This window comes from Pituophis catenifer, unplaced genomic scaffold, assembly GCF_029215685.1.
Source record: "Pituophis catenifer annectens isolate HBS135680 unplaced genomic scaffold, rPitCat1.0.hap2 SCAF_6, whole genome shotgun sequence".
Classification (NCBI taxonomy): Eukaryota; Metazoa; Chordata; class Lepidosauria; order Squamata; family Colubridae; genus Pituophis; species Pituophis catenifer.
Window position 1 is genome coordinate 52594177 of NW_027256886.1, and position 26239 is coordinate 52620415.

Below are 26239 nucleotides of genomic sequence, written 5' to 3' on the forward strand. Positions count from 1 at the left end.
AGATCTCAAAGTTCTCTAGGGATTTGTTGGCAAGGAACAAAACTTCAAGAGAGGAAGAAAAAGTCAAATTGCATGCAGTTTGGAAAGACAACCTAATATATTATTCTTTAAAAACATTATTTGATTTAAATAAAGCATTATAATTTGTAACTGTTTGGAAAGTACCAGCTAACATCTATTGTGCAGCTTTATGTAATAGTAAGTTTCCAGAGTGGTAAAGGTTTAAGATGTAAAGGGGTGTTGGTCCTACCTGAGACGCACCATCCCTTGGAAAGATTTTTTTCTTATTAGTGAAAAGATCTGCCAGTTTACAGAAAGCCAATTTAATAAAAGAAAAGGATGAAGGCTCCACCTTAATGTACTTTGGGGAATATACTGTAGTTGCTTTTCAGAGAAAATAGTTCAGATGCTAGAGTTCTTTTTTTTTCTCAAGAAATCTTGCTAAAGAGACTATGGGATATGATCAGAAAAGAATAGTTTTCCATTTTAAGCAGACACCAAGAGTCTGACATTTTAATTTGCTACGCATAGTGACTATAGGCAGCAAGTTCCTAGTTTTATATTAAAGCATGTTAATTTCCTTGAGTTGTTAAATGATTCATTTTTAGAATATAGTCCAAGTATATGACAATTTAAACTTGAATTGAGCATCTGAATAGGAGGTGGTTTTAAGCATCTGATGTACAGACTGACCAGGACACTAGTCCACCTGGCATGCTTCTTTATTTAGTAAAATCTGATTCGTCAGTTTAAGATAGTGTTCAAATTAAATAACCTCCCTTCTGAACCAAAAAATGGTTTTGCAAATACCTTAAACAGTATGGCTGCACTCTTGATAAGCGTATACCCTGGGATTATGTCCTGCCATATATACAGCATACTAGCTTTTAAAGCAAGAGGTTTACTCAGTTCATGAAAGGGCATGTTTACAGTAAGCAAGCTTGACTCATTTACATACATTATTGTGAGCAAGCTTAACTCATTTACATATTGTGAAGACCTGATGAAGAAATACTTGAATTCCAAAACAACATAAAATTTGATCCTTAACATTAATTATGTATCTTTTTTTTACCTATTCAAACACTCAGCTTTGTTAGTAACATTTTACCTGCGAAAGATGCGTTCAGCCTAATCCAACATATCAGCTGGAGATGTACTGCACTGAAACTAAAATAGTAAATGTCCAAGGTGGGAGCAGGCTTCTTACCTTCTGCTGGTGCTGCAATCTCTCTTTCTCCAGCGTTTGAGTCAGTTTGGCATTTTCATCTAGAGCTTTTGAAAGCTGCTCATCAGGGGTTGAGTTTTGTTGCAGCAACTGACTTTGCCGTTTCAACTTATTTTGTTCAATAAACATCTATCAAACACAACCACACAAAATGTCAGTCAGATTATTTAATAAACTGCATTTACCTGAGCAGACTGCACAGAAACATCAGTTTCCTTTTAGAACAACCTAGAAGTCCAGATATGTCAGATATCAGAAGACCGCTTCTATAATTCATCGACTGCTTTGAAAATATCTCAAGTGACCAAATAAAATATGGAGTGGAGACAATCCCTAAAATAGCACAAGAATAGAAAATGCACTTAGTTTTCTTCCATTTGTTGCATTGAGTTGTCAGTGGGATATATTATATGGAAACACTGAAATACTAGGTGAAGGAATTAAAAAGTTTCAAAGAAGTAGACCTTCAATTATGCAAAGTACTTAACAAAATTCAGAACATGTAGAAATTATTCGATAAGTGTGTTAGGATATTGGATACCAAGGTACACAGAAAGGACTTCGGACAATCAAATATATGATTTGATTTCATCTTTCTCTGTAAGATAAATTGGGTTTCAGGGTGTAGGACTTCAAATTGTTTACATCCAAAAGATGTTGCCTGCATATTTAAGAAATCTTACAACAACAAAATGTTGGTTTCACTTAATGTAGTTTCATATATACCTTGTTAATGAACAATGTGTTAAGACAATATAAATTTATTATAAATTATCAGAAAGTAAAGCAATTATACTTAATCTGAGGGACCAGCTCATCCCGATGGAATTAGACTATCCCACCTATGCTGCAGAAGAGGCATGCTCTCTTTCTCTTCTTTGTGGTTAATGTTCTGACCTAAGCTTCCTGATACAGTAAAAGAGTCCCAAAAACCCTCTTTTTATTTCAACGGCTGTGAATTCTGCTCATTCAAAGCCTGTTCATTCTCAATCTGTTCATTCACAGATGAGTCCCAAATAATTGTAGAGTCCAACAAAAGTCTGCTACAGTTCTTTGGGATAAGGTTGATAAACACCCACCTTTATCTCCCTTGACACGCTGCCAAGACCTAATTGGCAATTAACTTTGCAAGGCCACACGGAATACAGAATCAACACAGAGCTGCAGTCTTGAAACCGGCTAGCACGAACAACAGTTGCTTCCTGCAAAGGCCCATGTGCCTTTGCTCCTCCTTTATGTTTTATGGGAGGGGTCAATCATCTCCAAGCCCTACTCCCAAGTCGTCCCTTTTGTTTTAACTGTTCTTGCCTTCTGGCAGTTCTGTACATGCGCACACTGGGAACAGGCTCCTCCTGTTCCTCTGCCTCACTGATGTCCAACTCTGGAGGCTCTGGAGTCTGCACATAACTCCCATATGGCCCTGGCCCCATCTCTGCCTCCGACGCAGAGCCCTCGACCGAGCCTTCCCCAGACTTCAGGATTGGCCCATGTTTCTCCCTAGCCTCCTCACTGTCCGACAGGCCACCGCGGACCACAACAGTTAAACAAATGTTATCTGAATTTTTAACTGTATGATTCATATTCACTGTTTAAGATTTTAATGTTTATATGGTATTTAATTATTTGACTGTAAGTCTCCTAGTCTTTCCTTCATGAGATAGACAGCATAGAATAAACAAACAAACAAAGATTATATCTATGCTGTAAAACTATTATCTGCTATGTATTAAGATCTTTTGTTTTTTAACAGCTTCCCTGGTCTGAGAGGAGCAATTGCATATATAGTCCAATGCTTTACTCAACAAATAATTATTATTATTTCAAAATTGCTGAAAATTGATCCAGAAAATGGTTAAAGAAGAGACACATTTTAAAATTACTGCCTCAGAAATAAAATGTCCATTATTTATGGTCCCGTGTTGTTTATTTACCAGATAAAATAACAGTCACAGCAGGCTGGCTGATTCATACCATCCTTCAATATTATGTCATTAACAAAATCCAAAATCAGATACTTGTATATGTATTTATTTACTGGAAAAAAAATCTATGCATTGCTTTGAAAAATGCTCCCTATTACTTTCCAATCTCCTGTTTCTAGATGGGGAAAGAAACAGAAGTGAGTAATAGATTTTGATTCCTATACTATTCTACCTAACAGATACTTCATTGTGGTCACACAGACCTTACCAATTGCTTAGATTTGGGTGAACTCCAAGCGGAAGCACAGCCTGCTTTTCTGCTTGCACATTCTTAGAGGGCAATGTAACTGAAGCAAAACTAAATCTGATTTTAAATAGGGAGGGGGAGGGGAGAGGAGAGGAGAAGGGAGGAGAAGAGAGGAGAGGAGAGGAGAGGAGAGGAGAGGAGAGGAGAGGAGAGGAGAGGAGAGGAGAGGAGAGGAGAGAAGAGGTGACAGGAACTCTTTCAGGAACTCTTCCCAAAAAAAAAAACAAAAAAAAAAAAACGCCTGGAGTTTCTACACAAAGCATTTAACCCACAAATCTATGCTCATTTTCTTCAGGATTTCCTGATATCAGCAATTTACCGTAATTATTTACTGAAGAAAGAGATTCTTGCTATGTAATGCAGATTCCTCTATCTAGCTGATCTTTCTTGATTCTGAAAAGCTAAACAAGGTCAGACTGGTTAGTACTAGTTAGTAGTTGAATGAAAGACCATCAGAAAATTATCCTATTTGAATTAGAATAGGTTACAGAATAAGTGAAACATATAACATATTACATCGGTTTCCCTGAAAATAGTTAAAAATATTAGAATGCTTTACTCCTGATATCTACCTTAGCCTTTTTCTCTGATAAGTTAAATTTCCCATTATGTTTGGCAGGTGATAGATTCAAATTTCTAAAGATAAACACACTCGTACCCTAACCTTATCGATTCCTGCATATGACAGTTGAAACTATGGAATGTTATATTAATTATGGTTATACTGTGTAGCAGGTGTTTTTCATTTTTTTTTTCCAATATAGATTAGTCTACACATAAGAACCTTTCTGTAAGTGCAGGTTTTTCAGTCCATTTAGAAATATATTACATATTAATGGACCAGCTATTATAAAGTAACTTAAAAACCATTAATGCATCTAAATGAAGAGTTATTGTGGAGCTTATTATTAATACAGTGCATTGATATCTCTGAATCAATAATATGAAATCTTATTATGAAAGGAGCAAAATTCCTATACAAGAAGGTCATGGCTGTCTGGATTATAAGCATTTTTCTTTACAATTACAAAAAGCAGATAACAGCATTTGAGCTTTCTGCATGTAAATGTTCACTGTAAGGATTTTAAACACAGGTCTGCTAAGTATTTACTAAGGAACCTATAATGAAAAGGGCACTGTAAGTAACCAAGTTAAAGATAGTCACTATAGTTTAAAACTAACTCTATTATTTACATCGTACATATGGAATCTTTCTTGTTACAGAGAAAAAGTGAATTAAATGATAAGAAAGGAAGCAAATTCTTTCTATCTTCTCCTTTCTACTTCCAGTGTCAGATTTCATCCCTGTCCTTATTATTTTAGATAATAGCCGTGATGGTGAGGTGGGCACACGTGCCATCGCCACCAGCTCTTCTGGTTTCCAGTGCGTGCATGCGTGCTGGCCAGTTGGTCTTTGCATGCGCCGGAGCACTGGAAACCTGAAGAACAGCTGGACAGTGCACATGCGCATGCCGGAAACATGAACATGAGCTGGTCGGCATGCACATGTGCACTGGCCAGCTGGTCTTCAGGTTTCTGGCGCTCCAGCGCACACGCATATGTTCTGGTTTGGGCACTCAGTGCTGAAAAGGTTTGCCATCACTGGACTATAAAATCATGTAGGACACATTTTTTTCCTACACATTAAAAAAAGTTACGATGCCAGAATATGCCATTGTATACAACCATCAACACATTTTGCGAACAGTGTTTTTTTCACAAATACGGTATTTTTTCTCTTCATCACTGTTAAAATGGAGTTCACATGGATGCCAGAATTTATTATTTCTAAGCCCCCCAAAACAAGCATGTTAAAAATAGATAGTTTTATCATAAATATAAAACAAAGTCAGTGAACTGTGGACACTCTCACAGGCTTGAATAATAATGTATTTCTGCTTCTGGGTGAGGATCAATTGAGGATTAGATGTCCCTTCTTTTTTTTTTTTTTAATTTGATTTATATGCCGCCCTTCTCCGAAGACTCAGGGCGGCTTACAAAGTGCTCAGCAATAGCCTTCATCCTTTTGTATATTTATACAAAGTCAGCTTATTGCCCCCATAAACTGGGTCCTCATTTCACCTACCTTAGAAAGGATGGAAGGCTGAGTCAACCTTGAGCCTTGGCGAGATTCGAACCCTGCAGTAATTGCAGGCAGCTGGTCTTAAGCAGCTTAATAACAGGGTGCCTTAAACCCTTGTACTACCAAAGTTCCAATAAAATTATATATTATTTTAAAAAGAACAATTCTGTATTTCAAAGGCTCTGGAACTCATTGCCTGTGTTGACACGCCAGGGAAGACAAATTATGAAATACAAAATGACACAAACTCTACCCTTTTTTGTATGTAACAGATGGAGCTTGAGTTTTGATGTCATAGCACATTTCACATTCTGAAAAAATCATGGCTTAGAATGAGAATTATTAACACCATGGTATGATTATCACTTAATGTTCCCAATATAATCATCATTCAGTCAAGTCCTTTGCATTATGAGGAGCTGAGGGAAGAGAAAATAAGGATAACTAGGACTTCTGAGGAAAAAATAGAGGTGGCTGTGGTGGAATGAAGAAATGGCTCTTTGTAATTTCTCTCTGGACAAGGAGAGGACTTGTGATTGTCAAAGTGCTCCTCAAAAGGAGACCAAAAGACCAGAAGTTTGGAGGTCTGGGAGCTGAGAGTGTAGTTAACTTTTTGCTCAAACTATGGCCAGCGCCTTTGAAAAGGTTTGCAAACTTCCTTTTGTACCGACTTTCAGAAATGACTTATTAACTGCTTTTCAGCTATTAGGAATCTTTGGATCAATAGGTTGTACAGCAATAGGTGAGTTTCCTTCAATCCTTAGTGAAAGAAGTTTTAAATAAAAGTTCAAGGACAATTGTTTTCTCTTGGAATAAACAGTAAAAGGGTAATTAGAAACTTGATTTTGGAAAGTTACAGATTAAGAGTCCATAAAGATTTTTTAAAATTATTTTGAAATTAATTATAAGAATTCTTCCATGGGAAAATACTTTTGTTTTGAATTCTCTTTACAAAACACAATAGGATGAAACTTTGAGGTTGAACACTAGAGGGAACCAAGAGGAACTAAAAATTACAATTAAAGGAGAATATTTACACTTGATTCACTAATACAGAATGGAGCAAACTATATTATTAAAATATATTTTAGAACAATAGACCAAGAATTAATTTTAGGAATTTCTGCCATTCTATGACTGTGTTTAAAAGATGCTTCGGAAGAGAATAAGCATTATCAGGCAAGATTGAGACTGATTTGAAAGTGGATTTAAAAATAATAGGCTACACGAATGATATGGAAAGAGATGCTATATGGGACATACAAATAAAACCGACTGATGTCTTAATAATCAAAAGGGATATACAAATAAGAAAATCAAAAGTATGATCTGGATAATTTTTCTGTAGTGGATTTACAAAAGAGCTGTGAAGAATTTTATGAGAAGAGAAAGAAAAAACGAAAACAAATCAAGTTCTAGAACATAATGGACTAAAAATTAAGATTGTTCAAAGTAAAAGTAATTTTTTAAAAAAATTAAGGTTAAAATAGATATGTTGTTATCTCTAGTAACTTTAACAGACTTTTACTGATCAGGAGTGAACAAGGCTTCAAGGTTGTCTTAAACCTTCTCTGAGACAACATCATAAACCATGATCACGGTATTAATGAATTGCTGCTTTTCCATGATATGTTATGGTCAAAAGAGAGCCCTGGTAGCGCAGTAGACTAAAGCACTGTTATTAACATCAACTGCCTGCAATTACTGCAAGTTCAAATCTCACCAGGCTCAAGGTTGATTTAGCCTTCCATCCTTTCTAAGGTAGGTAAAATGAGGACCCAGATTGTGGGGTCAATAAGCTGACTTTGTATAAAATATACAAAAGTATGAAGGCTATTGCTTAACGCATTGTAAGCTGCCCTGAGTCTCCGGAGAAGGGCGGCATATAAATCAAATAAAAAAAAAATAGTTCTTAATTTTATAAACAGATCTATTTTCCACTGGATATTTATTTTCCAAATAATTTACAGGAATAATGAAATACTGGAGGGTTTCTAAATGTTTAAATCAGCTGATGAATTATTTAAGTTCAACCCACCCAGAAGCAAAACCTGATTATGTCAACATTGCTGATTTATTTCTTAATGATGTAATCCACAGAATAAATCCTCTTTGAAACTGATTCCACCTGAACACATTCCACCTGAATCATGAGAAAACGAAATCTTTCAACAGGATAAAACAGCCTTTCTAGGTCCTTAGAGAAACAAGAAGTACAAAAGGATGTACCCCATATCCATCTATCACAACATTAATGTTATAGATTATTAGAGTATCGTAAACTACTTCAAACATTGTGGCACAATAAACACTGGTATTTCAATTTATATATAAATTATTGTACATAATTAATGATCAAGTGAGGGGATATGGTGCTTATTTGCTTGCATACCAGTCTTTTTGAGAATGTACACTGATTAATGATAAATCCTCCCATCTCATGGAGAAGAAAAGAAGTTAATTTATGGGTAGGAGAGTTAATCTCAATGTAATACAGTATATGCCACATATGCAATTTTGGTATGAGCCCTGTCAGTCTAAAAGGAAGACTCATACACGGGCAGACAATACATTTGACATTAAAACATTGGCATTCATCACAAGAAGCTGGATATTGTACACTGGATAAAATATCTCCACCAAAAAGTCAGAGAAATATGGTCAAGGTCAAATATAGATAGAAACTCCCCAAGTAAGCATCAGAACAATAAACACCCATTTACTGCAGAACTGAAGAGTTTTCATCTGAAGAGAACTTCGCAGCATGATTTTTATTAACTTATTATTAAATACATCTTTGCACTGTCACATAGCCTGTATAAAGTATCCATTTATAAAGCAGAGAACTAAAGAGAAAAGAGCTGGAATTGAAAAAAGCCATTGTTTCTTCAGAACATTTTTAAAAAAATGCTTGCTATGGTCCGTTCTCTGATCAGAAAAAGCTATTAACTTCCATACCTCTTGTGCAAAGTTTTCCGCCCTCTTCCGTAGGTTTTTTTCCAGCTCAAAGTTGTCTTGGAGTTCTTCATACTCGTCTACTGCTAGTACAGACACTGTGAAATGAAAAGGAGGGGGAGAAGGAGGAAGGGCAGTTGTAGCAGTGGTGGTGAAACAAAACACAACCATGAAACATGCCATGAAACAAGATTATTTAAAGTGTAGCAATATGGCTGTAAGGAAGATATTTTCTTCTTTTCTACTACAGTATTTGAAATGTTGTAATTAATTATATAAGTAATTAGACATATGAACTAAAGTGGAATGGGAGGTGTACTTGTCCTGCTAGAAGGAAGGAGGGACAATCGTTGACTGCCCGCAAACTGTTCCCTTCAAGGTTAGAAAGCGAGACTGAAAAATGATGTTGAAAAATGACTGTAGAAATAAGTTTCTTTAAGGTAAAGTGAAAAACACTTTACATTCCATGGCAAATTAGACAGAAGTTTGATGACTTGGTCCAGTGATGTCAGAGGCATCTAATAACAGATACTTATAACAGTAAAAGAAGTGGCCATTTCTTGCCTCATCCACATAACCTCCTTCCTAAAATATCACAATGGTCTGTTTACAGTATCTGGAAGAAAGGATCTCACAACAAACTTTGATCTTGTGATCAAAGTTGTCACTATTGCCAGTGACAACTAATAGTGATCAACCTGTCACTGTTGCCAGGTCAAAAAAAACTACACAATGTATCCTTACGTTACATTGGAACTTGCCAGTTCAACCCAGTTGTGAGGCTGACTCAGCTAAAGATGGAAATATTTATCCCACTCATATCAAATAGCTCATACTAGCTTCTCCATTCTGTATCCTGGGAGCAGAGAGAAAGGGGGCTTCTCGACTGCATCTCTAGGTACTAGTCCTGCGTGAGAAGCATTCATGGCTCACTGCAAAGAAAAAGGCCTACTGCCACAAGGAATCTCATGACTAAGCTGACCCAGCAAGATCAGAAAAGAGAAGGAGGGATAAATACAGGTGCATTGCACAGGTGACCATGCGGGAGGAAGAAGGAGAAAGTACTCGTGGGAAGAAGGCTCTGGAACCCAACCTTTCAATTCCCACAGACTCAACAAAGTGTTATCCATGTTGAAATGAAATGTTTGTGAAAGATTAGGGCCCTGTATACATGATTGCACAGGAGACTTACCTTTTATTTCTCTTTTTAATTGGAAGTATAAAGTCTCTTGGATTTATCATGAAGTAGTAATAGCAATAGCACTTAGACTTATATACCACTTTACAGCCCTCTCTGAGCAATTTACAGAGTCAGCATATTGCCCCCCAACAATTTGGGTCCTCATTTTACCCACCTCGGAAGGATGGAAGGGTGAGTCAACCTTGAGCCTGGTGAGATTTGAATTGCTAAATTGCAGGCAGCTGGCAGTCAGCAGAAGTAGCTTGCAGTACTGCACTCTAACCACTGTGCCACTGCGGCTCATGTATGCAAAATAATGGCATATGCTATTGATTCTGAATACTTTGGCATTATAATTCTTCCAAAATCATTAAATGTTAACAATCTTATTTAAGCCTAGTGAGTTAATCTGTATACGGTTTTAGTTAAAGCATTAACTATCATTCAGTAACCTGAATACTAGTCATCATAGAATTCAGATTATATTTCCCACTTCAGTTATAAATAAGTATTGATCGGATTATTGAATGGGGAATAGAATATTTTATGATCCAACTGCCAAGGTTATAAATATATCAAGGTCTTCAAAGGAATCAAGTAGCAATTAGTAAACTAAGTCATCCTGATGTTTCTTGTTTTGATTCTTACATTTCTTGAGTAAGTTCTGATAGAGAGTAACGATTTGACTGTCTTAGATTCTTACAGCTCCTATATGTGCGCATACTTCAGGGTCTAGAACATGACTGTTTCCTCAGTCTAACATGTGGCAGCAAATTCCATGCAGTCACAAGAAATGATAAAGATAAACCTATGTGATTATACTATACATGGTATAATTTAATATGGGTATATAGAAACATTTGTAGTGCTAAAGTTTCTTCCAGGCAATCAGAGGAACTTTATAAATTGACATTATTATATTTTATACTGTCTTGCCACGCAAATAGCAGGGGTGAAATCCAACAGGTTCTGACAGGTTCTGGAGAACTGGTAGCAGAAATTTTGAGCAGTTCGGAGAACCAGTAGCGGAAATTTTGAATACCACCTCTGACTGGCCCCAGAGTGGTGTGGGAATGGAGATTGTGCAATATCCCTCCCCTGGAGTGGGGTGGGAATGGAGATTTTGCAGTATCCTTCCCCTGCCATGCCCACCAAGCCACACCCCACCTACCAAGCCACGCCCACAGAACCGGTAGTAAAAAAAATTGGATTTCACCACTGGCAAATAGTGCAATAATACAGTTCATTTTAGAAGTATACCTGAACAAATAAGTATGTACACAAGGTAGCCAAGAGTCCCTGAGATACAGTTCTATCTAAATCAATTGCATTGTTGCCAAAGATTTATGAACAGGTATGGAGAAAAACGAACAATCTTGCCATTATTCCCAAATGCTAAATTCACAACTGGAAATCATTGGAATGTTAGAGAGGGTAAAAGCATATACGCTGGTCAGCAATGCAAATCCTTCTGGACCTTGGTTTCTATTGGTCATAGAAGAGTTCATTAAGACTATACTCTTTACATTTCTATCCCTATTCTTGCTTGCTTGTATAAAGGTACACCAGCCTTCATCGGTTTGATAATATCTTGTGATTACCCAATACAGATAGCCTTCAACTTACAACCACCATTTGGACTGGATTTTCAGTCACTAAGAGATGCTATTGCTAGAAAGCCATCACATGACCAGACTCGATTTTACAGATATTTTTTCTGTGGTAGTTTAAAAAAAATATCCTGTGGTAATTAAGAAAATCACACGGCCATTAAACAAGTTTGACTTTCCCAGCTGATATTGTTTGTCAGAACCCGGCTAGGAAGGTCACAAGTCACAATCATGTGACCGCAGGATGCTACAACTGGTCATAAAATGCGAGCTGGTTGCCAAGTGCCTGAATTGGTATAACATGACCCTGGGAGTGGTGTGACAGTCATAAATTCAGGGACATGTCATAAATCACTTTTATTAAGGCTACTGTAGTTTTGAACCATTCTTAAAGAAATTACTTTTTAGTCTAGCCATGTGTGCAAAATTATGCCAAGAAATTAGTTTACAGTTTGGTATGTTTCATCAATCCTGAAAATTGTGCTCCCATGTTTATAATAAATATGGTTAAGTGTATTGTGTGAACATACGCATTATTAAATTGAGTACTATACTGGTAAGATTGTTTGAGGATCGGTAGAATTGCAAAGAGAGGCAGTGCTTTCTGGAAAGTGATTATTATACCTCCAACCAAGAACAGCTTTTATCTCAAGGCATGTCCCTGCACCAATTTACTATACCAAGTTAACAATTTTAAACATATGAAAGTGCATCTTTTTTCCTCTGGCATTCATAAGAAAGCAGAAAATGTAAGGATGCAGTTTTCATCTTCTAGTTAAAATAAATTAAATCTGGTGAGAATTTGCCTGGATTTTCTGGCTGATTCTGATTAACCTCTTATACATTCTCTATAATTTAAGGATGATTGGTCAAGTTTTATAGTTACAATGCTTATTACAATATCCACAAGAATGTGGCAGTAACTTATTGTACTCTAATCCTTGTCTCAGACATAGATCTAGAAATTCTCATCAAGTGGATCAAAATCTGACAAGTGGTCATCTCTTAGCTTCTAAGATCAGATAACAGGTGTGTGGAAATTAACAATAAATACATCTAAATTTTATTAATTATTCACAGGTACACATATTGATAGAATTTCCATTAAAAGCCTAAGATATCTCTGGCTAGTAGAATCTGTGCAGTAGATTCAGAGATCTGTCCCTGCTCTGGATCTCTGTTACGTCAGTTATCCATCTGTCCATCTGTCTACTCATCAATGCAACAACATTAGGTATTAAAGTATTACCATTAAGCGTTCTAGAGAAGCATACATACGTACTTCGATTACATTTTTCCAACAACTTGTGATGGTTGTGAACTTCAGATGCTAGGACTGCATTTTGTTCCTTTAGTTTATTTATCTGAAAAACAGATGAGCCAAATAATGAGATTATCAGAGAAACTTAAACACTAATAATGATGCTATGAACATTCAAGAAGTTTTCTTTAAATCTATCAAGCTTCCAATCCAATTATCAATTTTAAGTGAATAACAGCAACCAGGGAGTGTACCAATATTCTTCGTTATTTCACTGATGTATTAGTTTCTGTACCAAGTTGCAAACAACTGTTGGATTTCCAGCTAAAGAAGCAATCTGAAACAACCTTTCCCCATTTACTTCCTAATATCTTTGGTCAAGGTTATAGCCAAATGGTATTAAAACAGCTAGAATGCTTTAAATGCTACATTAAATGGAACCTGCCTTGAGAGGTAGCAATTAAATACTTTGCAGCTCATGCAGAGAAAACCCTTGCTTATGAAGAATTAAGATTTAGCTAGCAAGACAGCTTACAAAGGGACAGGATATTATTAAGATGTATAGTTTAAAATTCTTGCTTTAGCTTTGACTAGCATAATATCTACCATAAAAATCACAGCTTCCAATCTCAGCAACTGAGAATAATCTGTTCGCTTATATAGTGGATCACTTTTCATGAGATGGACGACTATATAAATTTGATTAATAAATAAATAACAAACAACCAAGTAGCAACACCCTGACCATGCATAGGTAGTCCTCAATTTATAAATGTTCATTTAACAATGTTTCAAAGTTTACAATGACCTTGGAAAAAGCATTTAAAACCTGTCCTCGCACTTACAACCAGCACATCATCCCTTCAGTCATATAATCACAAACCGAGCACTTGGCAACCAGCTTGCATTTACAGCCGATTGCAGTGTTTTGCAGTCATGTGACTGTAATTTCTAAACTTCTTAGATATTTTCTGACAAAAAACTGCCAATTAGGGAAGATGGATCCACTTAATAACCACATTAAAAATAGTCATAAAATCGCATCTGGCCACATGACGACTCACTTTGCAACCTCACTGACTTACAATGGAAAAATCTGTAGTTGTGGTCCTAAGTCGAAGGCTGCCTGCACAGTGGTTCTTAGCCCTCTAGCTAAAATACTTACTTCTGCTATTCCTTCTACAAATGTGCTCTTCAGGTTTTCCAGCTCGATGACAGCAGTCTTCTTCTCCTCTTGAAGTGAGATAATTTGATCTCGCAGATCTTCATTTTCAAGAACAGCAGTGGCCGTTCATTTTTCATTTTAAGACAAAAAGGAACAGGGTAAGTGTAGAAAAGCTGAAGAGCAAAGGCATTCACTGTTTTTTGAATTATTAAGCATGCAGAGGTTTCACATGTCGGTGTTCTCACAAACAGTAATGGTTAACTAGCCCTTTAATCTGTGTTTGAGGAGTTTCATTGTGGAGATTTTCAACTCTGAAAGGGAAGATTCTCAACTCAGCTATACAAGTTATCTCTCAGTTTTAGAGAAAGCTTCTTTTTTAAGGAAGACACAAAAATTATTTGCTTATTCAGCTGTTCTACTGTAATAGCTGTCATCTCATTTTCTACTTTCCTATTTCATCATTCTAAATGATGGAGCCAAAAACCATAACTAGAAATCACTACCTAGAGAGATTAGCATTCAAAATTAAGGCACATAAAAATAAACAGCTGCGTGCCATTTAGCACTACAAAATAATATTAAAGTACTACATTTTAATGTAATTAAGATTTAAATACTCCCAGTTCACGCAACCCTGAACAATATACAGTTAGGATAAAAGTATATAATCGTTTCAGGAAAAAATTAAAAATCAATGTAACCCCTCCCCCTCCCCCAAACCAGACAATTCAAATGAGCAGGGGGGGAAAACCAAAAGTAATTTTAAAATTATAACTTTAAAAAAAATGGACTAGTTTCAAAGTAATCACTATAATCAGAATTATCAGAAACTGTTCATAAACATCAATTTTATAGCAGAAAAAAAAGCAAGAAAAGGAAGTGGGTGTGAGTTTTTGTAGAGTTCCTGAATAGCATGCTATAAACTGTATATTAATTTCTTCATTAAATACATTATTTGATTCAGTATCTAATCCCCATTTTATGGAAGGCTGGCCTGCAAAAGCAGTACAGAATCTGAAACTATGAGTCTATGGATGAGGTTTAGTTTAGGTCAGGAAACTGACTCAATTTAAGCCTACAACTGAACTGCAAAAGATTATGCTATGCTATTTAACCTAATTCCAATGGCTTAACCTACCCCTCCTGAATTAAATAGTGACCCAGACACTTGTCAGTCAGTCCAAAACAATGCATCTGAACTTCTGCTGTCCTACTGGTAAGTCCTATTATGTTCTTGCTCTTCTGTTTACAGTAAGTTTAGCGCTGAACGGTTTGTTTTGATTTGTGAGCTTGTCACTTACTCTAAGCAAGCTGCTGTCCTCTTTCAACATAGGACTTCCACTAATTAGGGCTCTGCATCAGGAATGGGGAGGTTCCATCTTCAGAAATCTATTTAGTGTTCTAGTTTTTTTAGGTTGGTTTGTCTGACTCCTTACACCATGTGTTCCAGCAGAAGCTGGAGGCTTCATCCAAATATTGCACAAAAATGCACATTCCAACATTTTGATGAAACAAACTCTGTTAAGTATTTGCCTGAATGTCATGACACAATTACAAAGGGGGCACAGTTTCATCATTCCCCTAGTGATTCCCTGTGGATGTGCCTGAGTCCTACGCGTTATATCCCAAGGTAAATAATATGGAATCAAGAAACATGGGAAGGCATCACCATAGAAATCCACTCTTAGAAGGGAGTGAGGTAAATTCTGTCATAAATTAGCAAGTAGCTTCTATACATCTGAACTGACCTGAACCAAGAACTGGAGCTAACTAATGGACAACGAGGCTACTGAAAAACGAAAGCCAACTTCAACATCTCTCATCATTTTTTTTTTTTTTGATGTTACAATGAGGAAAAAAAGTGCACTTGATAAGTGCCAGCTACAATGCATATAAATGATATAATAAGATACATGTACAGTACACTTCTCACAGTGTAATAGACTTATCTTTCTATTGGCTTTCAGCTGAATTGGAATTCACTTGCCATTATTCTTAGAGAGCAAAGCATCTGGCTATTCTAATGAGGGATTAGAGGGACTGAAATCCAACACATTTGGAAACTATTAGATTAGGGAAGGGTATCTATTACAATGAAACTGGATCTTCATGTTCACTTTTTGAAAATGAAAACCCACTCTAATCTTCAGAAAAGCACTCACCTTTTATTACCTGCTGGCACTCCATTGAGTCACAGGCTCCAGGGCTAACTTCTGTGTCCGTACAAGATTCTCCATCATCAATGTTAATTTCTTCAGTAATGATGTCTGGCCCCAGTTTTGCCATATACAACATGCTGATTCTTTTCAGCGTCTTGTTCTCTTTGCTCAGCTACAAAATGTCAATTACATATTCTGTTGCTATGAATTCCTTAATTTTTTTTTTCTTTTGAAGGAAAAATAAACATGTCAAATGCCCGTAAAGTCGCCAATGAGTTTGGCTGAAGAGAACAAAATTAATGGATTTTTCATTAGCCACAATTAAATTAGGGAATTCCTTATCCTTCTAGCATGGCATGTTAATAATTGTGATCTATAAAACCTCTTTATTTAAGAAGGCTTTCATTTAGTATTTAATACAATTTATTTCCCTGACTTATTTTACTTTGTGGTTATATTTTAATGCTGTCTATACTGAGTGATGCATGAGCAGCAAAAGAGAAGAGGACAAAGGGTCATATAAATATAATAAGACTGGCATTTCTTGAGACATCAATTTCAATGTAATAGAGCAGATATCGGCAGTTTTTCAGGCTAAGGTTCTACCTGGTTATTGTGCTGCAACTGAGGACCAAGATTCCCCAATGTGGGTGAGGCTGTTAAAAAAATTAAATGTTATTTATTTAATTTAAATGTAAACTTAATTAAATTACCATTAATGTCATATTAATTATATAACTTATGTATTTAATATTTTCTGCTATCGAATTAAAAATGATAATTCAAAACTTTTATAGAAATTTTGAGGGCTTCATTCAAGATTCAGAACCTCCATAATATATAAATCATAAATCATGGCTCCTGAGAAATGATTTGAACTAACTTGCAACTTTATAATATTTAATAACTTTACAGTTTAAGTTGCAAGAGAAATGGGTTCATAAGGTCAACCTTTTTTTCCCCCTTTAGGATATCTTGTTAGCTGCTACTTCTAAGGATATGGGAAGGAAGGGCATGATATTGTTATAACTGGGAATTCTAGCCCCTCTCCAGAATTCAAGCATTTCTGAAGGTCCAGTAAGTACACAACAGCTCTTCCCTTCTGTAAAGATACACACTGACTTTAATCATCCATGAATATACTGTGGCTTTCTAGAGGGAATTCATAGAGTTCTAAATTTTATACTCTAAGGGTTAAGCTCAGACGGAAACTTTTGAATGTAGGCCAGTGCTTTTAGTTATAATATTTAATTGAATCCAATGATACATGATCATCAAGTTTGTTTGGTGAGTTGTGCACTTTAATGGATTAAGTTACTGCTGCACATAGCAAGCCACTTTCTCATCCTTTTCCCGAGGTGGTACAACAGGTAATTTAATATAAAGATTTTTGCTCTCTGCTTCAATATAAAAAAGGGGGTACAAAAATAAATTATAAAATCAAAAAGGAAGAAAAAAGAAAAGGGACCAAGTCTTATAATGTATACAAACAACAGCTTAATTTCTAATTACCTTGGTGACTCAGAGTAATATTGATAAGGTTTTTTTCATCATGTCGTGTCAATAGAAACTCAGTTCATAAGAAGAAAGTACTCATATAAACAATTCAAGTTTGTAAATTTGGAATAACACTGCCTGTCTGATAAAAAAAAAATAACCTTTTTTGCTCTGACTCATACTCAATAGCTAAAAGTATAAATAGTTCTTCATAAAGTAATAGATTTCAAACTCTGGGAATAACATTCAGAAACACAGTCATACTTTTAAACTATTAATTTTCCAAGCTATGTTAACAAGCATATGAAGTAAATGAGCCTAACGTATGATTGCTTTGCAGGGAGAAAAATATCCCAAAGAAAAATTAACTGACAGCTTCTCTTGCTTGTAAAATTGGAAGCACATAGGCCACAGCTCACTACAAAATGAAATATGTTGGTGAACATAAATGCCAGCATTCTTTTTCAACAAGAACTATGCTGTTGTTGGATCTGAAACAAAAACATTTTTAAAATGCAGGTTAGAAATGCAGGCATCAAGTTTTTCAAACTAGAGCAGGCCTTAAGGTTAGATATTACCTCTGTGCCATTTGAAACCTTGCCAAATTCTTGCTTTAAATACAGTTTACAGTACTAATTAAAGCAGCTATAGATTTTATTTTTTAAAAAATAGTTTTTAAAAAACAAGGCAAGATGAAAAAGACAGAGTCGCAAAAAAGAATCCATTCTGGGAGGAGCACAATAAAACCTAGCAGACAACAGCAAAGCCAAATCATCATACTTACTTCTATACCCTCCAATCCCTTTGCATCTTTCATTTCTGTCCTTGAATGTCCAGTTCCATTAATGAAAGGTTATTGTTTCAAGGTAGCTTTGATTATTCATAACTTGTACTATTATATATACACACAGGCTCAAAATTAAATATGAAAAATGAAACAGTAGAAATTGGGAATGCTACATCCAAAATCTTGCATATCAGCATCTGATGCCATCAGAATGCAATGATTCCATTATACACTAATTTGCCTAATCTTTAAATCAGAGTAGCTGTGAGAGCAGAAGCTGCAAAAGGAACAACTGCACTTTATATAAGCATGTCTAATGATCTTGCAACTTGGTAGGAAGGTCAGTAATTGGAATGACATACAAAAATAATATCTCTGTCCCATTCCATGAATAATTTTGCATTATACAATGCAGAACTACGGCAGAAGCTTCTATTTCTAAGAAATAATCAAAGACCAAGAAAAGATCCTAAAGTAAAAATATTACTCTTCTCTTTTCAAAACTACATGAATTATCATAATCATTTTGAGGATGTAAGAAACATACTGCTTCAAGAGATATCAGAGTTGAAGTGGGGATTAGTTTCGATACAAAGAAAAGCTAGAGTTTGTTTATCTATTTTTAAAATTCTCACTCATCAGGACTAAAGCAGTAGATTGGTACATGCTGTTCGATTAGGTATTAATGTATTTATTTATCGATTTGACTGGTGCATGATGGTGCATGCTGTCCAATAATGTATTAATATAGTTATTATTATTATACACACATACACACAACAGAGTGATCATTATTACACCAGCCAAATAGCATTGTGCCACTGTCTTATTTTACTATGTATCATTACATAAAAAGAATGGAAAGAAAAAATCTATGCATTCATGTTCATACTGATAAGTTCTCATTTTATAAATCCTTATATAGTATCATTATGCAAACAATCAAGTAAATACCTATTCAAAGTACACTATTAATGCATCTACATTTTAAAAAATACTACTGTGGAATTTCTGCTCTATCTGAAGTAGAGAGAAAATTCAAAAATGTACACACATACACACACACATGCACACACACACACAGACAGAGAGAGAGAGAGAGAGAGAGAGAGAGAGAGAGAGAGAGAGAGAGAGAGAGAGAGAGCAACACACGGAGTCATGGACCAGTCAACATTGCTAATGAAATTTGGTTCAAAATTGCTTCAATCTATTTTCTGATGATGAAGTGGTTGGTATGTGTTTTTCACAACTAAAAAAAAATACCAAAGAGATAAAAAAATTCTTTAATAATAATAATGCACTTCTGATGAGATGGAATATAGAAAATTATATACTTGGCAAATTCATCAACCTAGATGCAATCAACAGAGCAGTGTGGGTCACCTTTTGCTTGCTCCATAGTTTGCTTTCATAAACAATCACCTGAAATGTAATACTCTGCCTGACTTTTCCATTTGATTCAGACCCTGAAAAGCTCATTATTCTTTTATGTGACAGACACTCAGTATATTTCTAAACTTGTTTATCTGTTAACCCAGATGCATAAAATACATGTGGGAGGAAGGTGTCAAAGAATATAAATATGAATATATTTACGAAAATATTTATGAATATATATGCACATATTTGTAAAATAACACTTTTCTATTGTCCTTATATTTCTCTGCAATCCCCAAATATGAACATCATATTTCAGGGCTGCTTCATTCGAACATGTAACTCTTAACACATAATAAACTATTCTCCATGAAGGGATTTTATTATGCACTAACTCTAAGAGTATAACCAACAACACTGAAAAGAAAAAGATACTGGATAGTTCTGTATGTCCAATGGGACAATATTGACAATATTTTGTCCCACTGAGTAAATATGCCAACTATATATTTATTCAGAAGGAAATCCCACATAAAATTTAATAGGATTTCTGCCAAGTAATGCACAAGCGTTTACTGAGTGTAACCCCAAAATAACTCTGGACAGAACTGTAGTCTCATTTTCTGAAGTAAATCTCATAGTTTCTCTAGTGCACAGCAGCCAAGAAGGTATTGGCAAGGCTGTTGTGTGAATCTGTCCTGACCAACCGATTACCCTAAGACTGTGACTTCTGAACAGAGAATGTAAAATATAAAATTGTTTCTTACCTTAGTAGCCAAAGCTTCTGCACTTTCACGACATGTCTTTTCAATGTCTAGGTGGTTTTGTATACAGCTGACTTCTTCAATAACCATATGAGAAACTAGAGAATTAGGGTAAAACCCATGATTCATACAGTTTAATATGAGTCAAACCTTCTCCATATATTGTTATTCAGAAAAACATCCTATGCTCATGAATATTTCTTGGACTGCCACATGTTTTAGAATGTATATAATTGCTTTTCATGTAGCACAGACACTACCATATGAAACATAATAAAATGATACATTTGGAAGATTATGAAACGGCATTCTTGATTCTCACTGAGGAAACCCTCCCCAGTGCTCTAGTCCTACAAAGATACACCTTGATGTCCCATTTCATGCATCTGATGAAGTGAGTTGCTGCTCATAAAAGCATATGTCTTTTGATAAAATTTGTTAGAATGTACCGATGCCATCAGGCTGTTTCTGATTTCTTTGTATTTATCTGTTTGCTTGTTTGTTTGTTTGCTTGCTTGCTTGCTTTTTTATTAGCTGGTATACTCTTTCTTGTCTCTCTATTATTTTTGAACATATTAACGAAGACATTTTTGGTTCTTTTTAACGTTTTTCCCCAACTACATCTCACTCTGCTATTTGGCCTTTCTCCATAGTGTAGTTGGGGAAGAATGTTAAAACTCTCTCTTTGGCTTTTATTTTCAAATTGTCACTAAGTGTTTTGGGCTGCCAGACTGACTTCTTTTTAAAAAATCTTTCAATTCCATATACAATATGGGGGGCGGGATCGCAAGTTTATTTTATACCAATGTACTTGTGGCAGAGAAACAGCAAATTGCCAAGATGTTAATCCAAATGTTGGTCTATTTTATTTCAAGATTTCTTCCACTGACTCATTTAGCTCCTGTTTTTCCTGTCTCATCATTCTCTACTGTTCCTTAATCTAGAAGTCTGACCAACCTCTATCAGGAAGAGGTCACTTAGGAGCAATTGAGTCAATGGCTAGAGCCATTTCTACAATTAAAGTTCTCTCAATTGCAACACTGTGGAAAAGTGTTCTCCATTTCCTAGATGCCTCATTCTCTTAAGATTTAAATATTCTGAGCAGAATTTAGATCTGTCAAAAGATTTGTTTGGAATTTCTCCCCATTTAGGTCTACTGGAATGCTTTATTAATCCTGTATACAATTAGGAGTGATTATATCCTATTGCTACCAACTTAAATGTAAAACATTTCAACAGGCAAACATCTAGTTACAGGTCAATCTTCCTGCCCCAAACTGTGACCCAGATTATACTATTTGAAAACTGTTCTGTTAGGAAGAAGTGTTCTTGCACCAAGGATGCAAAAATGCAGCTCAAATACCAATTGTAGCCCGCTAGCATCTCTTTTGGAACCTCAATGCATCACATAGCTTTTAAATGTGGGCAAGAGGAATGGAGAAAGGTTTAGTCTTCTGCAGGCTAAATTTCACCCTTTACAACCACTGTATCATTTTCCCCCTGCCCAAATGTATCCTGATTCTGCCCAATTTTACAGTGTAGTCCTTATATTCTAGATCAGGGGTATCAAACTGGATTTCTTCAAGGGCCTGATCAGCATTGCAGTTTTCCTCTGTGGGCCGTCCTGGGGAGAGGGAGATCGGATGGACACCTCCTGCAGCATCCTGCCGGCCAAAACGGGGCACGGGGCACTGGTTGCCAGAGGCACTGCGGGCCTTTGCTATTTTGAGGCCGGCCCCATGGGCCAGATTTAAGCACCCCGCGGGCCAGATCCAGCCCGCGGGCCTTGAGTTTGACACCCCTGTTCTAGATCAAGCCTAAGGAAGTTCTTGGGCTATTGGAAGTTGCAATGCCTATGTGTTTGTTATGTTCAAAATCAAGTCCTTTACAGCTCCATAGGTATGGAGTAGTGCTGAAAACTGCGCCTTAAAAGCAACATGAGAACAATGATACGCTCCATAATTATTATTTATGCTTTGAGTTCTGTGAGCTTCTGGCACTGTACCATGACAGAGATGAAAGCAAACAGACTTAACCCAAGGAGATGCGTTGTGCTTCAGCTAGGCCTGGAGCATTGCCACATGGCAGTTGTGTCTTGGGTAGAAAAGGTAAAACCAAAACTAGCCAAGGAAATTCTCTATGCTGGGATTGTGTAATCAAAAAACACAGTGGCAAAAGATTTGGCACTAGCACCCATACTTTAAGAGGCTTATCTTCTATTAGGTCAGCCCAGGCCATCCATTTTTGCTGTGTGCCATGAGCCAAGAACAGGAATAAGCAATGCATGCCATGCAGAGATACTGTCAGCAAATGAGAAGAGTGTACACAACACGAAAAAAATGCCCCAAGTAGACTGTGCCACATATTGCAAGAAAAAAATAAGTTACCAGCCAACTTGTTTCAGACTGCAATCAAATACACAGTTACTTGGAAGTAAAATCTATTAAGTCATTGTAATTAACTTGTATGAGTTTAGTTGCATAGTGGCATAAAGGAAATTACTACCTCTGAACTGAAAGTATAAAGTGATAGCTTATGCTCAGAAAATAAACTGCTTTATTATGACTACTGTATTATACATATAAAATATGTACATGTAAAATGTGCACTGGGGAAATGTGCAACGAAATCACAATTAGCTATTTCTGTATCACATACATGCAACATAAATATTATGAAAAACTCTATAAACAGAACAAGAAACTATTGTTCACATGACATACTGTTCTTACATATAAATCAATGACCAAAAAGAAGACAGTTGTTTTTATCCAAGAAGGCTTTATGGTTACTTCCCATAGTTAGCTGAGAATTTAAAAGAAAGTTCTGAGTGTGTATGCGTATGTGTATAGATATATCTATATCTATCTCCTAGAAATAACTCATGGTTCATTTAAGATTAGTTAACCTGCAATTATGATTAAATTTCCAAAGAGGAAAAAAATCTTTAAAAATGAAATAGAAAGAAAAGGTGCTAGTTTCTAAGATGTCCCGAGTTCTTCTCAGGTTGATATTAAAATTCATAAAGCAACACTAAATGGCCAGAACACTCTCCAACCTCAACATTTTTTCAGGGGTAATAATAATATGCAGCAAATGCAGGCCAACCAAAAACCACTTAACTAATTAGTAGTTGCAGTCACCGAGAAAACATGAATCAACACTGTTATTACAAGTGGCACATTTGAGTGGCATCTAATTATGACTTGATGAGCGTGATACTTGCATTATCAACATTACTCCCGCATCCCATCAGGGACTAAAAGCCGCTGATGGCATTGACTGCAAGAAACTCCCACTCAATGGCACTGCAGCACCCAACAATCTCCTTGGCAGGGGCACCCTCACTAAATGGCACGTTAAGCATAATTACTGGCCGACATTGTAAATAAACAGGATTGGAAGTGAAAATTGTACCAAGTGCATAAGACACAATCTGACACATTGGAAGTGGCAGCCTTAATTGAGAGTTTCTTTGACTGTTCAAGATCATTTCAACTGCATTTCTCGGAGGACAGTGATTATAACTGTGGAGACAGACGGCATAATGGTATCAGCACTGCTGACAGAGCAGTGAATTAAATTGTATCTGCTGTTGTGTGAAAGCCTTGATGAGAAGTACAGATCCTTAGTGGTCTTATCATTATCACACAATGGTCATGTTGTCATCAACCTTTCTGGCTCCAATTGAAAAGAAATGATTGTGTGGTGAAGCGTCCCCCTCCCTTACCACCACCTTCTATCTCTTGTGCTGAATAGAACCAATTTTCAGAGAGCTATGAAATCACGCTATAGGGCCTAAAATGCAGCTGCTTGGCATACAAACTGGGCCCCATTAAACAGGAATCAGGCACAATATGTGTTTATGCCGAGAGAACAAATAGAAGCTGAGCACAGGCCAAGTTTATTCACAGACACAAAGCCCATGTAGCTCTTCATCAATATAATTGCCTTTTATATTGTCATTTAAATAATGGGCTCCATTATTGCTGTAAAATCCTAATATTCCTGGCATTTATTGCCATGTTTACAAGACATGTCTTTTTTTTTTTAAGGAAGGTAGGGGGGAAAAAAAGAATCAGGAAAAAAAGTGAAGAGGCAGATAAAAGAAACCTATGACATTTTACAAAAGCAAATACTACTTTTGAATTTTAAGTCTTAGCTACTTGACATTTTATGCCTGCTTTATGAATTGCCAATATCATAACAAATACAAATAGGCCATAAGGTATTTGTGTATTTTTATATGTGATATTCATTCCCTTTCTTTTCACAGGAATTTGGCTTATAATTAGAAAATGTTTGCCGCTTAGGATGATAGCCTAAGTTTAGGATCGTTTTGAAGGAGGCATTTCATAAATGGCCTATATATAAACTAGGGTAAACAAGAGCTGCATAAATTCCTTTGACAACTCTGCATTAGATGCAAGGTGCTTAGGCTTTTTTTTTTTTTTTAATGATTATTAACCCAACAAAACACACTATACTGACAGAGAGGTAGCATAACAGGCTGTGATACTGTTGTCATCGTTCTCAAGAAGCTATTCACAAGAGCTTTTCCACTCCCATTAGCTGTGTTTTGTTACCCTCAGACCCCCACACTGGATCAATAGAAGTGTTGTCTCATAAGAGGAAAATCTGGGTGTTTCGCAAGATGGGTGAGCTGTTCACATGTTTATCCCTTGTGCCAGAGGAAGTCAGCATCATACCTATTTTAAATCTGGTGATGTCTGGTTTTTGTATCACCAGACTTAAAAGGGAACAGTGAAGCTCAGGAAGTCTGCAACCCTGGGCTTTCAATCCATAAGCAAACAGGGCTTTTTTGATAGGAGACATGGGTAGGATTTCTTCTCCTCTCTAACTGCATATCAAAAAGTATCAAAATAGGTGCAAAGGGTAAGCAAAGGACAAAGGTTTCTTTTTATCATAACCCCTTGAAAGAAAAATGTCATCCATTTAAAAAAAAAGGAGCTTTTAGTTTCTGCTAACAAGAAAAAAATGGTCTCTTTCTGGCTATTGGAGCAGAACTCTGGATGTTTTAAAAATAGGGAAGCCATTAAGTTGATAATGGATGCAAGAAAGCAAAAGTAAAAACAAATAAAATGCTTGTAATCCGTAATATATAAATTTTAATTAACTGTATGTATAATGTATATGCTAGGTATTTTAGAAATAAATCACTCCTTCTCAGGCAAAGATATACTCTCCAGACTAATGGAGTTTAAAGACGCATTACGTTAGATGAATTATGCCAATTGCGAGTCACGGGAGATTAGAAAGTTAGCAAAATGGAACTAACTCCTTGGCAAAAAAATGCCAAAGAAAATGCCAAATAAATGAACAGATCTTTAAGAAGATGAGCTGTGCCCTGTAAAAACATCAGACAGATTTTCGGTCAGTCTTAAACATTTTAGACAATGTATTAGTATATGGTTTGACTTTGCAGATACAAACAGATCTGACTTTAATGCAGAAATCCACTACCATCTTTCACAAGTGTACAAGAGGCAAATGTTTGTAGATAAAATCCACTGTGGGGAGAACAAATGTTCTGCAAACATTTACACATGTACAGGAACTTTGGCTGGCTACATTCTTTTCTGTAGTAGTATTTATTTTTTTGTAGTCCTTTTTGAATTTATTTGCTTTGGATCAACTCCAGCTGGGTCAAATTGGGCTAGGACTCTTAAGCTTAACAAACAAGGATTTTGAACATTTTTGAAAGCTGTGCTATCAGCTCCGCAGAAGGGACAATTATAAATCTGGAAGAAAGAAGGAATGTAACTAAAAGCATTTTAAGAAATGCTTGATTCATTATTTTTTTCTGCTATGAGAAAATAATTTGGAGTAGAATGGATCTTTCATCCTAGCTCAGTGGCCTTGGGATAGGCAGATGCCTATCTGGAAGAGGTATATATAGATGGCCAACTAGTAACAGAACAAG

The 26239-nt window shown here is 36.0% G+C and overlaps 1 protein-coding gene across 1 annotated transcript in view; it reads right to left on the reverse strand.

The window, feature by feature from the left end:
• Nucleotides 1–26239, reverse strand: part of SHTN1 (shootin 1) — an 83305-nt gene that overhangs the window by 33728 nt on the left and 23338 nt on the right. Inside the window, exons 4-9 of the mRNA XM_070945311.1 lie at nt 20299–20393; nt 15874–16042; nt 13712–13809; nt 12568–12649; nt 8499–8593; nt 1211–1357 (exon numbers count right to left, since the gene is read on the reverse strand). Coding sequence (XP_070801412.1) covers nt 1211–1357; nt 8499–8593; nt 12568–12649; nt 13712–13809; nt 15874–16042; nt 20299–20393 — 686 coding nt within the window. The remainder of the gene's footprint in view (nt 1–1210; nt 1358–8498; nt 8594–12567; nt 12650–13711; nt 13810–15873; nt 16043–20298; nt 20394–26239) is intronic.